This window comes from Colossoma macropomum, unplaced genomic scaffold, assembly GCF_904425465.1.
Source record: "Colossoma macropomum unplaced genomic scaffold, Colossoma_macropomum, whole genome shotgun sequence".
NCBI lineage: Eukaryota > Metazoa > Chordata > Actinopteri > Characiformes > Serrasalmidae > Colossoma > Colossoma macropomum.
Window position 1 is genome coordinate 2,316,284 of NW_023495761.1, and position 14,525 is coordinate 2,330,808.

The 14,525-nt window shown below is 38.3% G+C and overlaps 1 protein-coding gene across 4 annotated transcripts in view; it reads right to left on the reverse strand.

Moving 5' to 3' along the window:
- agpat3 (1-acylglycerol-3-phosphate O-acyltransferase 3) overlaps window positions 1-14,525 on the reverse strand; it is a 31,767-nt gene that overhangs the window by 2,956 nt on the left and 14,286 nt on the right. For 2 of the 4 annotated variants that reach the window (XM_036563505.1, XM_036563507.1), the window contains exons 2-9: window positions 12,847-12,908; window positions 9,675-9,892; window positions 8,468-8,637; window positions 7,140-7,301; window positions 4,405-4,558; window positions 3,134-3,236; window positions 1,772-1,847; window positions 214-412 (exon numbers count right to left, since the gene is read on the reverse strand). In XM_036563505.1, coding sequence (XP_036419398.1) covers window positions 214-412; window positions 1,772-1,847; window positions 3,134-3,236; window positions 4,405-4,558; window positions 7,140-7,301; window positions 8,468-8,637; window positions 9,675-9,852 — 1,042 coding nt within the window. In that variant the 5' untranslated portion in view covers window positions 9,853-9,892; window positions 12,847-12,908. Of the gene's footprint in view, window positions 1-213; window positions 413-1,771; window positions 1,848-3,133; window positions 3,237-4,404; window positions 4,559-7,139; window positions 7,302-8,467; window positions 8,638-9,674; window positions 9,893-12,846; window positions 12,909-13,051; window positions 13,324-13,846; window positions 13,980-14,525 lie in introns of those variants that run through there. The other 2 variants (XM_036563508.1, XM_036563506.1) reach the window with 2 other exon arrangements.

The window sequence follows — 14,525 nt, forward strand, 5'->3', positions numbered from 1 at the left end:
CAGACAGACAGACAGATAGAGAGGGTGGATGAATGTCATTAGCAAAATTAGCAAACTGATTAGCAAAACAACTGACAGCTAACTATCAGTCTGGATCTGTAGCTTTTCACAAGTCATGTTTGCTCGCTAATTCCAACAATTCACAATATCAGTGACATCTACGACAGAAAGAAATGATATCAAAACAATTGTAATTTTTTTGAAGACACTGACCGATAATGAGGAAAAGCATGAAGCCAATGATGAGGAGGGGGGAGCCGCTGACGAAGACGTCCCAGGCAAAGCTAATGAGCGGGGACAGAAGCAGCGTAGCCCAGAACAGGAAGTTGAGCAGAGTCCATAACCGACGCTTGGGTTTGATGGTGGGGCCGGGAAACTTGCCCTCTTTTTCATAGAATTCCTGCAGTGCATCCTACCAACAAACGGACAGGCTGGTATGAGATGGAGTGATTAGCAAGCTAGAAAACGCATTAGCAAGCTAGAAAAGCCAACGTCTTCGTTTCAGGATGTCTGTGGCTTTGAAGACATATTTACAAAATTGTTGACCAGCGATTTGCCTACATAAAGTATACTGCAATAACAGCAGATTTATTATATGTCACACCACATGAGGCTTATTGTATGTTACTGTGTTACTGATGCCAATAAAAAAATCTGTGGCAGACTGTTATGACACTCGTGTTCAATCATGCTGCATTATAGCATAAAGATTCTCCAACATTGCAAGAAAATTATGATTTTCATCAGCAGCGACTAGCTGACTTTGCAATTTCAAGGCAGGGTGCTCTAGGTGAACTGGAGGCAAGGCTAGGCTAATGTATATAGGCAAGTAAGTTAACAATTCTGAGCCAAGTCGTTTGATCGGACATATACATTATCTTGTTCACTCAATTGCATGCACTCTAGTACATGCATGTACACAGTGGTTGTCACAAGTTGAATAACATAATCCAAAATCACATAATCCAGTATAGCATTCCTATTTATTTGCTTTTTAGATGTGCATCATAGCAGCAATCACATTCCAAGATTGTGTACCAAAATGTATTACACTGTCACAACTTTGTCATAGGCTGTCTTTTGTTGCAAAGGTACTAAAATGGCCACTGGTGAGCCACTGACATTAAGCAATCAAAAACCACCATATTTAAATCTCAAAGAATTCTTTTTCTTTGCTTATTTTTGTCTGTGTTGGTATCATTGAGGCAAAAATTAGCAGAGCGTAAACCAGCCATCCGACAAAAAGCCAACATTCTCTATAATGAAACTATATTGCTTGGGCCAATGGTTCCTGTTCACAGTTCTGCAGACCCCACCTTTGTGTTTTACCTGCTTTAACATCCCTGATCCAGTTGCTGAAAGACTTGGTAATTAGCTAATGAGTTGCATCACATGTGGTAGATTGAGGAAAATGTGAAAACGTGCCAAGCACATGATCTCTAGGACTGCAGTTGGGAACCCACTGTTTGTTGAACCCACTGTTTGTTAGCTCTGGTTCTTGAACTTGAAATTTTCAAAATTTTTGCCATATTCAGCCCCACTAAATGTAGAGGAAGTTGATGTAAATCCTGAAAATTGTATACATGCACAAAAAAAATTCCTTGTGCAAATTTCTAATTAAGTTTAAAGAAATTACTTTTACGTGCATATATGTGTACATGTATAGGTAGATAACAAGCTAAAAACAAGGACACAGATCAAGAGCCACTATCAGCTGATTACAAATAATTACGAATAGCAAGTCATGTTCGACATTAGACAGAATTCTAACCTTCTCCCTATAGAGGTTGTGAAGCCAGTCAGCGCACTCCTTCTCATCATCGGGAATCTCTTCTACTGGGAAACGCCTTTAAGACAAAACAGAAAACACCAATCAGTGCAATGGACCATTAGAGGGCAGCATTACTCCAAGAAGGAGAGGGACTGGTGGCATTGGTGTGAGCACCAGGTGGCTTTCATTATCAAAACTAAATGTGTGTTATTCCATACAAAGCTGTTCTGCCTAAACCATGCTCTACGTAAAGTCCTGCAAAATATGGCCAATTCGAGAGCTGTTGCTCTGTGTGAAAAAATTTATGCATACACAGTCATAGGCATTTACATTTCATTCTTTTTCTGAAAATACGCACATCCTCAACAGAGAACTCACTTCTACACATTTTTAACATTTCAATTACGGTTATATTCCTGAATTTGTGAAAATATAAATGAACAAAAACAAAGGTAATACTAATTTAAAATGTTTATATTTTTTCCACAAAGAAACAGAAATTGTGCACAAATATATAAAACTTATTTACACTAGATTCACAAAATCTACAAGTTTACTAAGTACTCTCATTCCTTTATTCATTCATTTATTCATTATGTTTTGAATGGAACATTAGGAAAACCTGACCGTACATAAATATTTTTCCACTGCACTGTTAAGTGTATCAAATCTTTTCACACACAAAAACCTCAAATGGCTTGCCGTCCTGCCAATGTATCATTTATAACAACAGTAGTTTATAGGCAAGTGTTATTTTCAGCTTAGTGCTCAGGTGGAAGCTGTTTGTCTCTGCTAAGCCATCTCTCACGGTTGCTAAGCGGAAATAGTTGGACCTGTTCGCTGTGAATCCACCCTGCTGTGGGCATAATCTCTGTTAAGTTGTCAAGCTAATTAAGTTACTAGTAAAGATGCTACTAGGTAGGTACTGTGCTGAATTTTTCAGAGACAACACAACAAAACACATTTATTTACCAAAGTGTAAATGAGAGTTCAATTTCTGCTATGCTACACTAAAAGACATGACAGCATTGATTATCTGACTAAACTGCCATCAGTTTAAATCTGGAGAAAAAAGATGCCTGAGAATCGTGCACTTAGGGAGGAAATGTAATCACCTGTCTGTATATTCACTGCCTAGTAAATAGACCCTTGTTCTGTTTCAGATGCTTAAAGCTACAGTTGGCATCTGCTGTGAAAAAAATCTGTGTTTAAAGGAAATTACTGTCTGTGGTAATCAACAATATACTACAGATATGGCAGATATGAGGTTCAATATCTAACCTATCTGCCCCTTTATGTGACTCCATGCAATTTTTGATCACTGCATTGCAAGCAGAGTTGACAGAGAGTGGGATTACTAACCTGACGCTCATGTCGGCTCTGTATTTCTTCCCACTGATGATGCCCAGTAGTGTGGGGTTCTCCTTATCTTTGAAGTTCAATGTGACGTCATATACTGCTTTTACTGGGAAAAAAAAAAAACAACACTAGGAGAATGCCACCACTAACTTTCACTTCCCTCAACCCAGTCCTCATATGCCACCAGACAGTTCACATTCAGCTCCCAGTGCACCTGCCAGGTACTGACTGAGTCTTCTTAATGGCTTGCTTGAGGAATTTTGGGGCTGGGATACAGCAAATGTGTATACCATCTGGTGGACCCCAAAGGCTGGGTTGAGAAACACTGGATTTACATTCAAGTGAGACAGAGTGGTGTTTTTAACATCATGTCAAAGGTCTTAACTTGTTATGGAAAATTTTGTGAGAATTGAGTCCTGAATTGTTTAAATGAATAAATGGACAGTATAAGTGATAACAACAATGAACCAGGTGTACAAACATGAATAGGTGCAGCGTAAAACATGACTTGATGCATAATTTGTGCTCACAGTGCTTCTGTAACGAATGTTTAATTTACTATGGCTGTAGTTAATCACACAAACTGCATAAAGGACCATCTGTGAGGTGCAGGGTGTAAAAGGTGCAGTGAAATGGTAATTGTCAGGGAGAAAAAAAAAATGTAACTTTCGTGATGAGATATTGAGTTTAAGTTCAAAATATTCTACAGGAGTGTAATTCTATGTTGGCTAAAAACAACAGAATTTGTGAAACAAAAACACAGTAAGTCAGTGCCATGGGAGTCTCTAGTCACTAACTCTGAGAAGCGTTCTGAGAGCTCAATAGCGTTATTCTGTTGGTAAATATTCTTTCATCATGTCTTCAAGTCTGACTGCTGCCATTGTTAAAGGAAGCCTTCCAACAACACGCTTTTGAGACATTATTTATGCCTGATGAAGAGACAGAGAAACTTTCATACTAAACTAGCCGTCAAACCTTTGGTAAATCAAATGGAATATGTAATCAGCCACATTTCAATATTTCCACCCATTCTCCCTCAAATGCATATGTATGAAGAAAAAAAAACATTTGGCATTTTTTTATACACTGCTGCATAAATTTTCATACGACATCCACACTATTTCAGGCATAATGGTGACTATTTGTGCCTAAAATTGGTGCAAAAGGCTTAATACATCCTGCCAGGCGACTAATATGGAAAGTGCATGTGTGTGGTGGCTTCCTCTTTCAGGCACTGCAGTAGAATTCAGTGATATGTGTGTGTGAGAGCGCACCTGTTCCCTTGAGGCATTGCATTGTGGTGGTGAAGCCCTTGGTGCGTGGCAGTAGGTGGTATTTGAGCTTGGGTAGGCCTTTGCTCTCAGCCACCTGCATACTGATCTGGTGCTTCTTCTCAGTGAACCGTGTCCCCTCACAATAGAGCAGAAACTGCAGAAATAAACATCACACACAAAGGAATAGATTAAAGAAAAATCAAACACACTGTTTTCCTTTGCTAAAAATGTTATTGATTTGCCAAGAACATGTTTGGGGTCTGACATTTGTTTCTTTACTTTTGTGCTGGAGCTTTGAGGTTACTGTAGCTAAGCTGCAACTTCACGCCTAAATGATCAGACACTTGCATCAAACCATGTTATTTCAAACAGACTTGCTTATATGCTTTTGGAAACTGTACTCTAATCTACAACAGAATTTGTAAAACAATAACACACTAAGTCAGTCTTACTGTGTTATTCGCATTGGTATTGTTATTTATAAACATAGACTAAAGTGTGGTTAAAATTCAGACTTTAAGACAGCTACCGTGACTGATATTAGCTATGCCATGTACCTTTGTCCACGTTTTTGTATTTTAGATAACCAAGACACATTAGCCAAACATATCAAGACTAAACAAGTACATTTGAGGCAAGGGGAAAATTGTGTACATTTAATTGTATACATTTTACAGATAGGTAAAATGTTTCTCTTTAATGTAAGTGCTTTGCAGCTCCCACTGCTGCACTGATTGGTGTTGCCCAATAACTCAGTAATTCCTCCTCTCTTGTGAAGTGAACTGATGTTAGCTGTGTATTTATGTATCTGACCACCAAGGTTAAGTCATTAATACAGTATTAGCTTACAGGTCAATGAGGGAACAGAGCGTTGAAGAACAGACACTAATTTTTAAGAGTGGATATGGTTTTTGCTATTACTACACATAGCAGATACGACCACACAATCAGATTGGTTGAAAGTTTTTAAACAATGTCATTTTATCGGATAACAACACGGTTTTTCCGCCCGTACACTGTATCCATCTGCTGATCATCAGTAAAAACAATGGTCACTTTAAGAGCAAACTGACCCAACAAACACCAACATTCTAATCTTGACAGCTGTTTTACTATGTTAGAAAACCAACTGAGAAACCAAATGAACTAGTGGGGGAGGACATATTACAACAGTGTAAACAAGGAGAAAACATTCTGCAACAGTGTAAATGGGGGGAAATATTCTAGAACACCATGAAGGGGGGGATAAACATTCTACAACATTGTGAAGGGGGGATAAACATTCTACAACATTGTGAAGGGGGGCGTAATTCTAGAACAGTGCGAATCGGTGGAAAAAACATTCTAGACCAGTGTGAACTCGGGGAAAGCATTCTACAACAGTGTGAATCAAAGGGAATTACTCTAGAACAGTGTAAATCGGGGAAAACATTCTACAACAGTGTGAATGGGGGGGGGGCATTCTAGAACAGTGTGAATGGGTGAAATATTCTACAATAGTATGAATGGAGGAAAGCATTCCAGAACAGTGCAAATCAGGGAAAAACATTCTAGAACAGTGTGACTGAGGGGAACTTTCTAGAACAGTGTGAATAAGGGGAAAACAGTGTGAATGGGGGAAAAATTCTTAAACAGTGTGAATGAGGAAAAAACATTCTACAACAGCGTGAAGGGGGGAACACATTTCTGAAGAGTGTGAATGCAGGAAAACACTGTAACCGTGTAAACTGTGCAGAACATTCCGGAACTGTATAAGTGGGGAAACATTCTAGAATTAGTCTAGAATACACTGTTCTAAGAAACATACTACCTGTGGAGGAACTTCTTTTTTTGGCAGAAAAAATGCCAATCTTTAAACCATGTATTTGAAACAATGTTTAAAAATAAATAAATAAATAAATAAATAAATAAAAACACACACACACACACACAACAGAACACACAAGGCCTCAACTTCAGTTCATGAATTTAACCAAATCACAGCTGTCATGTTATTCACAATAACACACTTCTGTGCTCTGAATTTGCTAAAATCAACAGCTTATCACATAATTATTTAAATTTAATTTGATTGATTTTTATAACACTAAAATACTTTAAAATATATGAAGCACTGCTTCCAAAGCTGCAGTCTGAAAAACATTTCAAACTTGAATATCATTTTGACAGAGAATATTTTATTGGTTGGCTAGAGAAGATTCTCACAAAAATGTACTAAACTGTCATTTGGGTGGCTCCCTCAAAGATACATTTTCAGTACCTTTAGTTAGGGAACATTTACCAAATATATTTATTTTCTTAAGTTCCACTGACTTCTGACACCCTGTCTTGACTTCAGGCTTTTTAATTTATTTTTTGTATTTTAAAATGTTATGACAATGATGTTTAAGGTACAGGTATGCCCCTCTTGCCTGGGAAAGTCAATGTAGTGTATCTACATAACTTATGAGGTACACAGTTGGACCTTAAGACTGATGTTGTACCTTTGAGGGTACATTTACATTAGCTGTATCTTGACCAAAAATTGCACAGTACCCTGAAAGTGTAGTTTTTCTGACAGTGTATAGAGTGGGGTTTTGAGGGTTTGATTCCTCTGGCTGGACCGCTGTGAAGCGCCGCTTCTTTTAATATTAGCTCTTGTCGGTTCAGCCTAACAGCTGAGTATTATGTCTTTTCAGACGTCACTGGTTTAATGAGTAGATCAGTGATGTGGGGGAGCCGCTAAACACACTCACCCACATATACTCAGGGTAGTCTCTGAGTTGATGGAGCCCTTTAAACACTGTCTCCCTGTCCTCCTCCCACTTCCTCTTACAGAACACAATCTCCAGGAAGTACCAGGTCCAGCCAATCAGAGGCACTTTCAACAGCTCGCGCTTCGCCAGCACCTTGGAGCTCTGGGTGAGAAAGAAAGGTGAGAGAAACAAAGAATAAAAGAGGGCCAGAGAGAGGAAGAAAGGGATGGAAAGTGTTGATTTAAGTACATGTTTACAGTGTCTGGCAATAAAAGTGGCAGTATAGTTCTTTTATTGTTTGAAGTAAACAAAACTGAACCACCCCCAGACGCACTGTCGTTAAGCACACTTAAAAAGAACTTTGCGTACGTCTTTCTCACTCAGCACTGCTAGAGGTCCATTCTGCGCAGTGACTAAAGGCAACCATGTGACACATGGACCAGCTGTGATGAAGTGGAGATCTCAGAATAAACAATGCTGAGATTAGGACCAACTGCAGGTCACAGAACAAATGACAGTGATTAGGACCTAGGGCTGAAAGATTTGGGGAGAATGTCCAATTGTGATTTTTCTCACCAATATTGTGACTGCAATTTAAATTGTGATTATTTTCTATGAAAAAGTCCAGGCGTTTTGTTGCTCGTCTACAGCCAGTTCACAAGCTCTGTGTTATTACATTAAATATCACCACTTAAAACTTCATATGAGAACACTGTTGATAATATGAGCAGTTTGAATTTGAGATCAATTTGAGATTTCGATATAACAACAATACATTTTTCAGGCTTTGGAACAATTGCAGTCGGGGTGGTCTCAGAAAAAACAACGCTGCGATTAGGACCTATCGCAGTCAGGGGGATGTCTCATAACAAATGACACCCTGATTCAGGACCAATCACAGTCACTGACACTGTGATGGCATCAAATTTGTTAAATCCAAAAAATCTATTTAATACAGCCCTGTCTAATAGCCTAGTATCAACAACAGGCAACAGTAACAGCAGCCTATAGGCTAACCTAACACAGTAAGCTTTAGCCATTTTATTATTTTAATAAAATAATTATAAATATTCTGTTAATGTGTGATCTATTAAATCTACAGCAAAAACCACCAAACCAAAGCAAGAACGAAGGTAGCCTACAAGTTTCTGACCAGAAGCTTAAGCATGTTTACTTTGGCAAGCAGCCTTCTTCATCCAAAAAAGTGAAAATGTGCATAGCACATGAAGAATACTCTGCTTTTTAATCCTGAACAGTCCCCATTAGATTCCATTAGATATTAGCAATGTTAGCATTCTTAGGTAACACACAAAGGGTTGGGTACTGACCCCCAACACGCCGTATCGCTCGCACATGGTCCAGCCGCACAGGAAATCAATTTCATAGTTGTGGTTGAGGATGATGATGACATGCTCTTTGCCAAACTGATCCACCGTGGCCTGGTCAGTGTAGAGCGTGCATTCTGTCCCCGACCACCACTCTAAAAGCATCACCAACTCTGAGGAAGAAAAATAAGAGACAAAGAGAGAAATCAATTATAATTTTAGTCTTAATTAGTGTTTCTCCTGATCCAATATCTTTAATTTATATCTTTTATTTTTTTTAACTCCACAGTGCACTTATCAATAATAGTCCTACACACACTCGCCCTCTCGTTTTACTACATTTATCAGCTTTACTATTGAATTAGTTGATTGAAGTTAACACAAATTCATTGTGTACAATGCAAATAAACAGTAAATGTGCATATTGTGCATATATGGATGTTTATTTTTGATATGTAAATTAGCTATGTTCTGATTGGCTGTGCAGTATTGTCATTAAAAAAGCAGTCCAGACTGCAGCACTCCTTGGCTTTGTCTGAAACTGAAGGCAGACGTCTCAATGCCTTGCTGGATCTCAAGTCAGTGGCACTGATACGTCACATTGCCAAGATAGACAGCTCACTGCTAGCTGTTAGCGTTAGACATTAACACATTCTCTGAAGGGAACAAATTAAATATACAATTTTCAGTAAATTTTAGTGCATAATTTCTATTTATTTGCGTAGTATAACATATAAAAATAAAACATAAAATATAAAATGTGTCATAACTTGGCACAGGCCACATAATTGTGCAGTAAAATACACAGAAGTGTTTTCACAGTAAAGGATGTGTTAACATTTCTTCACTTAGAAACTCAAAATAAGCATAATTTGACCAGGGGACTGTCAAAAACCTTTGCATACGGCAATGTAAATGTGCTGGGTTTCATCACTAAAACAATGAATTCCAATATTTTTGCAGCTTAACTCCCATTTATTGAATGTATGGACTGGAGGGTAAACAACACATTTTGAAACTTTAACAATGTTCACATACTACACCAAACTCTTATTTCCAAAAGCAAGGAAAATTTGTTTTTTCATTATATGGGCTCTTTGAGCAAGTCTGTGATAATTTAGGCAAGTGGACTATGTGACGCTAATTTAAGCTTCCATTGCTTGTTAGCTACTTAAGCATTTAAACATAGCACAGGCATAGAAGTACTCACGGCTCCATAGCGAGTAGCCCAGGCGGGTGTTGATCTTGCGATAGAGCTGCTTGTTGAAGGGCCAGATTACGCAGGTGCACAGCTGAATGAAGTTGAGGATGAGGCCGCTGACCACGAAGACGAAGCCGATGAGGAGCTGCAGGATGAACTGGCTCTTCAGCCAGGCCAACACACCCATGACGGACGAGCCCGCGCCTCACACACACATACATGCACACCTGTGGCAAGACACAGAAAGTGAGTGTGTATATTACCTTTCAAAAGTCTGGAATCACTGTTCTCAATTGTACAACGCTAATTTGGTCGCATGCAGAGATGCAAATGATCAACGGATTTAACCGCTAACCAACAAACTGTTTGAAAAAAACGTTACTTTGATTCAATTTCTTTTCATTAGGCAAGTTTTTCATTCAAGTTTTTCATCCGTGGAACATTTTTGAATTGTATGCATGAGGGCACAATTAAGCAATTATTGGTTCCACTAGATAGGTCTTGGTTCCGCTAGATAGGTCTACTGAAAAATGGTCGTGTTCGGGAGCCCTTTTCAAGAGAGCGACAATATACGACAATGTACCATATTAAAAGTAAACGTTGAAAAGCACTGTAAGACAGAGAACTATTTTGTCCATGTTCTCTGAGAGTGTGATGCACGGCTGTGTGAGGAAAGTGATTAACCTAACCACGGCTTCATGTCTCACGCTGCAGTGATGCTTTTCTAGGAAAGCATCTGGACTGCATTTGCATGTTTAGACACAAGGTTAAGATATGGATGCCCTTTTTAGCACTACATTTGCAGGTTTAGCTTGACTTGAATGTGTGGTTGATTTTGCTACACACACACACCAAGCTGGAGAAAGACGTGGCGGACAGCAGCGGCTTTGAGAGCTACTGAGGTTCACTGAGCCAAAGCTAGTCCCAGACATGGCATTTCTGTTTGTTTTAAACCGGGCTAGTAATGAGTGGTTAATAGAATTTTATAACTGTAGAATACAGACCTTTCAGTAGCCCACCACTGTATATTAAAGTCATTTCTTTAACGTTTTCGTTTTTGATCATATAATCATGGGTATGCTGAATATTCTGGGCCATTTACTGCATATACATGTTTATGTCTGTCTCCACCTATCAGGACAACATTCCATGGCCCATACAAGGAAAAGTTTGTAGTCTGCCTTTGAGTTAAGTTTTTCACCTTATCTTTGAAAATTTTATGTGTGTCCAAAGTGATAAACAGAGCTGTAGATGACTATTTTATAATTAATATTTTGGTTTTAGTCTTGGCAGTTCATGACATATATCCCTGACTAATGATGGTCAGGTGCAGGTGAAATGAATTTGCAAAACTTTGCATTCCTAGTTACAAGTATAATATGATTCTAATACACTGATAGTACTGTACAACCTCAAAGCTGTCAAATAAGCCATGAACAATTAAGACATTTTATACAGTGTCTATATTGTGTCCACAGTGATGAACAGAGCTGTAGATGATTCTATAGTAACTGAGAAAGCAGTATAACAAAGAATTAAGTTACAAAATTAACAATTAAATGCCTCGCATTTCAAAAGTGGTGATTCAATATTGACACACGTAACTTGACAAAATTTTAATATACACAGATATTTGCAGAATAATATTTATATTTACTAACTTTATAAAACTCCATGAAACCTGAAGTACTGAAAAACAGCAACTTAATTTAGTTTTGGTGCCAACTCTATAACATTTAAATTATTCAATAAAATAACAGTCCTTGATATGACAAGCAATTCAAATCTTTGCATGGTAGTATATAGTTTTATGTGCGTGTTTACAGTGGAACTAACCACACAGTCAAGCCAAACGCTAAACATGCAAATGTAATGCTAATACGGACTTTCATATCTTAACTTTATATCTCAACATGCAAATGCAGTCCAGATGCTTCCCTAGAAAAGTGACACTGCAGTGCTGAAGCTGTAATTAAATTAATTTCTTTGTCTAGATAAAGCTTAAAATATCACTGACAGCTATGCTTACAAGATGCGAACAGTAACAGGCAGTAACCTTATATGGCATTCTACTACAATAAGGAAGTGCCAGTCTGTAGAGAAGTTAAGAGTCAGGCAGGGTGCAACAGAGAGGGAAGAAGCAGCAACTTACACATTGTATGAAATATAGTACACTACAGATGTGCTCGTCACCATTAGTGCAAGCAGTGTGATTGCACTGAGAAATGTGCACATTAAAATAGCATACTGTTAATACTAGGGATGAATGTGGCTAATCAAATATACAGATGTCCAAACTGATTTTAGAATTCACTTTCTTAACCAGGTATTGGAATGTGAAATTAATTTTTGCCATGTTGAAATGATTTTTTGACCAACCATGTGATGTAGAACCACAGAGAGTGTTTCAAGCATTTGATAATGCCTGTCATGTTAAGCAAAAAATAGCATATAAAAGAACTATATTTGAGAATAGTTCAAATAAAAAGATGATAAATTTGTCTTGAGAGTTGTGAGAGTTTTGTAGGCCATTAATAACAATCAAATAATCAGGTACGGATTCACCTCTTATGAAAGCTACACACAAACAAATGAATGATAAAACTTCAGAGCTTTCGCTTTATTTGACTATATAATATAAAATTTTCTTACTGGAATATTTAAATACTATTTGTTTAAAAGACGTGTATATTCAAATAGCAAAAATGGAAGCTGCAGTTTGAAAATTTCAAAATGGGAAATACAAAGCAAAGCTGCAGCTACACTACACAAGATGAGTTGGATGTCTTTGTCCTTCAGTGTTTTTTACTCAATAGTTATAGAAACCATTTAGGCGTGATTCAGTGATGTGAGGCAAAACATAATTTTGCTTGTAAATGCAAAATAGGGCAAACAGGGCAAATACATGATTTAGTACACGTTTTAGTACAGTAGAGATTGATTCTCTGAAAGAATGGCTGACCACCAGCGGGCACTGCAGTGCCACGGTGTGGTAAAACTATAAAGGGGGGTTTTTAAAGTAGCCAAGTTAGCACTATAAACTGTTTTTCCTTTTTTGTAAAATATGGAGGACAATATCACCTGCTGGTGATTTTGAGAAAAACATTTTGGTTATAAATCGTCCAACCCTAGTGCACAGTGCTTGGACTGAGACAGGGACCATCACAGGTGTGGAACTTACCACAGTGGGCTCTTCTTCTTTACAATCCCCTTTTACACGGCCCCTCACTCAACACCACAGACCTGAGAGAGAGACAAGAGATAGAAAGACAAAATGTTCACTCCTGCAGTCTGCACCTTCTAGTTCACCCACCAGCTCACACACGAATGCACGAACCCGATAAAGACGTGCATGTAGTAACAGATAAATCAATGCCTATTTTTACCCAGTCGAAGCGGCAGCATGCCTCAGCGTCTGCAGTCCTATCATAAAGCCTCCATTTCAGCCTGAATGGTTGCAGTATTGAATGTTCAGTCATTAAATAGATAGTGACTTCACTCCTTGACTTTCCAATAACTCGAAAGGACTCAAAACTATTTGCTTGTGTATCTTCCCTGTTCAAAAGCTAAAATGCAGCAGGAAGTCGGTGAGAGTTCGCCACTGTAAATTCTTTACCCTGCCTGCAGGCGGGGGGGTAGACTGCAGCTCCCTACCGTAGCGCTGCTCTCCCTTTTTTCTCTGTCCCTCACACACACCCACACTCTTCATGCGAACTTTCACCCAGTTGGAGCAGTGCCAACAAATTCCCCTCTCCGTCCCTCTCATTCAAGCGCTGTCTCTCTCGGCCGCTCTTTTACATTGCAAATGTCACACAATCAAGTTTTACTGTCTCTTTCCTGTCCTTTACTTTCTCACTCTCTCTACATGCAACATGCATAGCGTCAGACTGGTGCGATTTCTTGGCCATTGTCTCTCAAAAACGTGGGCAATAACTGACCACTTACCATCTGACCTCAAATTACCCTAGAAGCTCCGAAGCATAATGGCTCCAGATTTATTTTCTTCTTACTGTAACTCATTTTAACCACACTGACTGAGGCTGACTGATCTTGCTACTGCAATAAAGGATTGTTTAATAGACCACTGATGTCATAAAAACTGTCCCAGCTCAAATAAATGTATCTTTGTTGTTGCAAAACTGGATAATGATGTTGGCTAGTACGAAACAACTTGCGCCTACCTGCTCCAAGTGGGACAATCTGGCAGCTGGGATTTGTAGTTTTTTTCTGCCTGTTTAACTCTTTATCTGCCATTAAAATCACTACACTGACTGGTCAGCTAGCTGTGGCACAGTGTGTGCTAAAACAAATCTGTTCCATTTCAGAATAGTACTGGGCAGGGCTTGGTCACATGGCAAACTCCAACCTTGAATAGACACAGCCTAATTTCCTTTGCCATAACACAACTGATTCAACTCTAGGTCATTTATAAAGTCTAAACAAAGTCATTCACTGTGATTTGATGTTAAATGCTCTGTTCTAGATAAACTTACTCAGAACTGTTCAGTGTTTGTGACAGGAACCAGACATCTGAGGCGTTTACTTCTAAAAGCTATCCCAATGGAAAGCTACCACGTGACGTAGTTATAGATATGCTGTCTGATGCTTGAGACATCATTTTACAAGGGCTTTGACATAACATTTTGGCCTAAAACATTTTTTAAATCCATAGTATAGAGTTTTAATATTTTTTATGTGTGTTGCATTTTTATGCCAATAAATAAATAAAATAAATAAAAAACAATGAAATAAATAAAATAATAAGTAAATAATAACGGTTTTCAGTCAATTTGGCTATAAAGTAACGGGAACTAAAATCAGCCATATTCTAGTTCATGCATCCCTATTACACATTACATA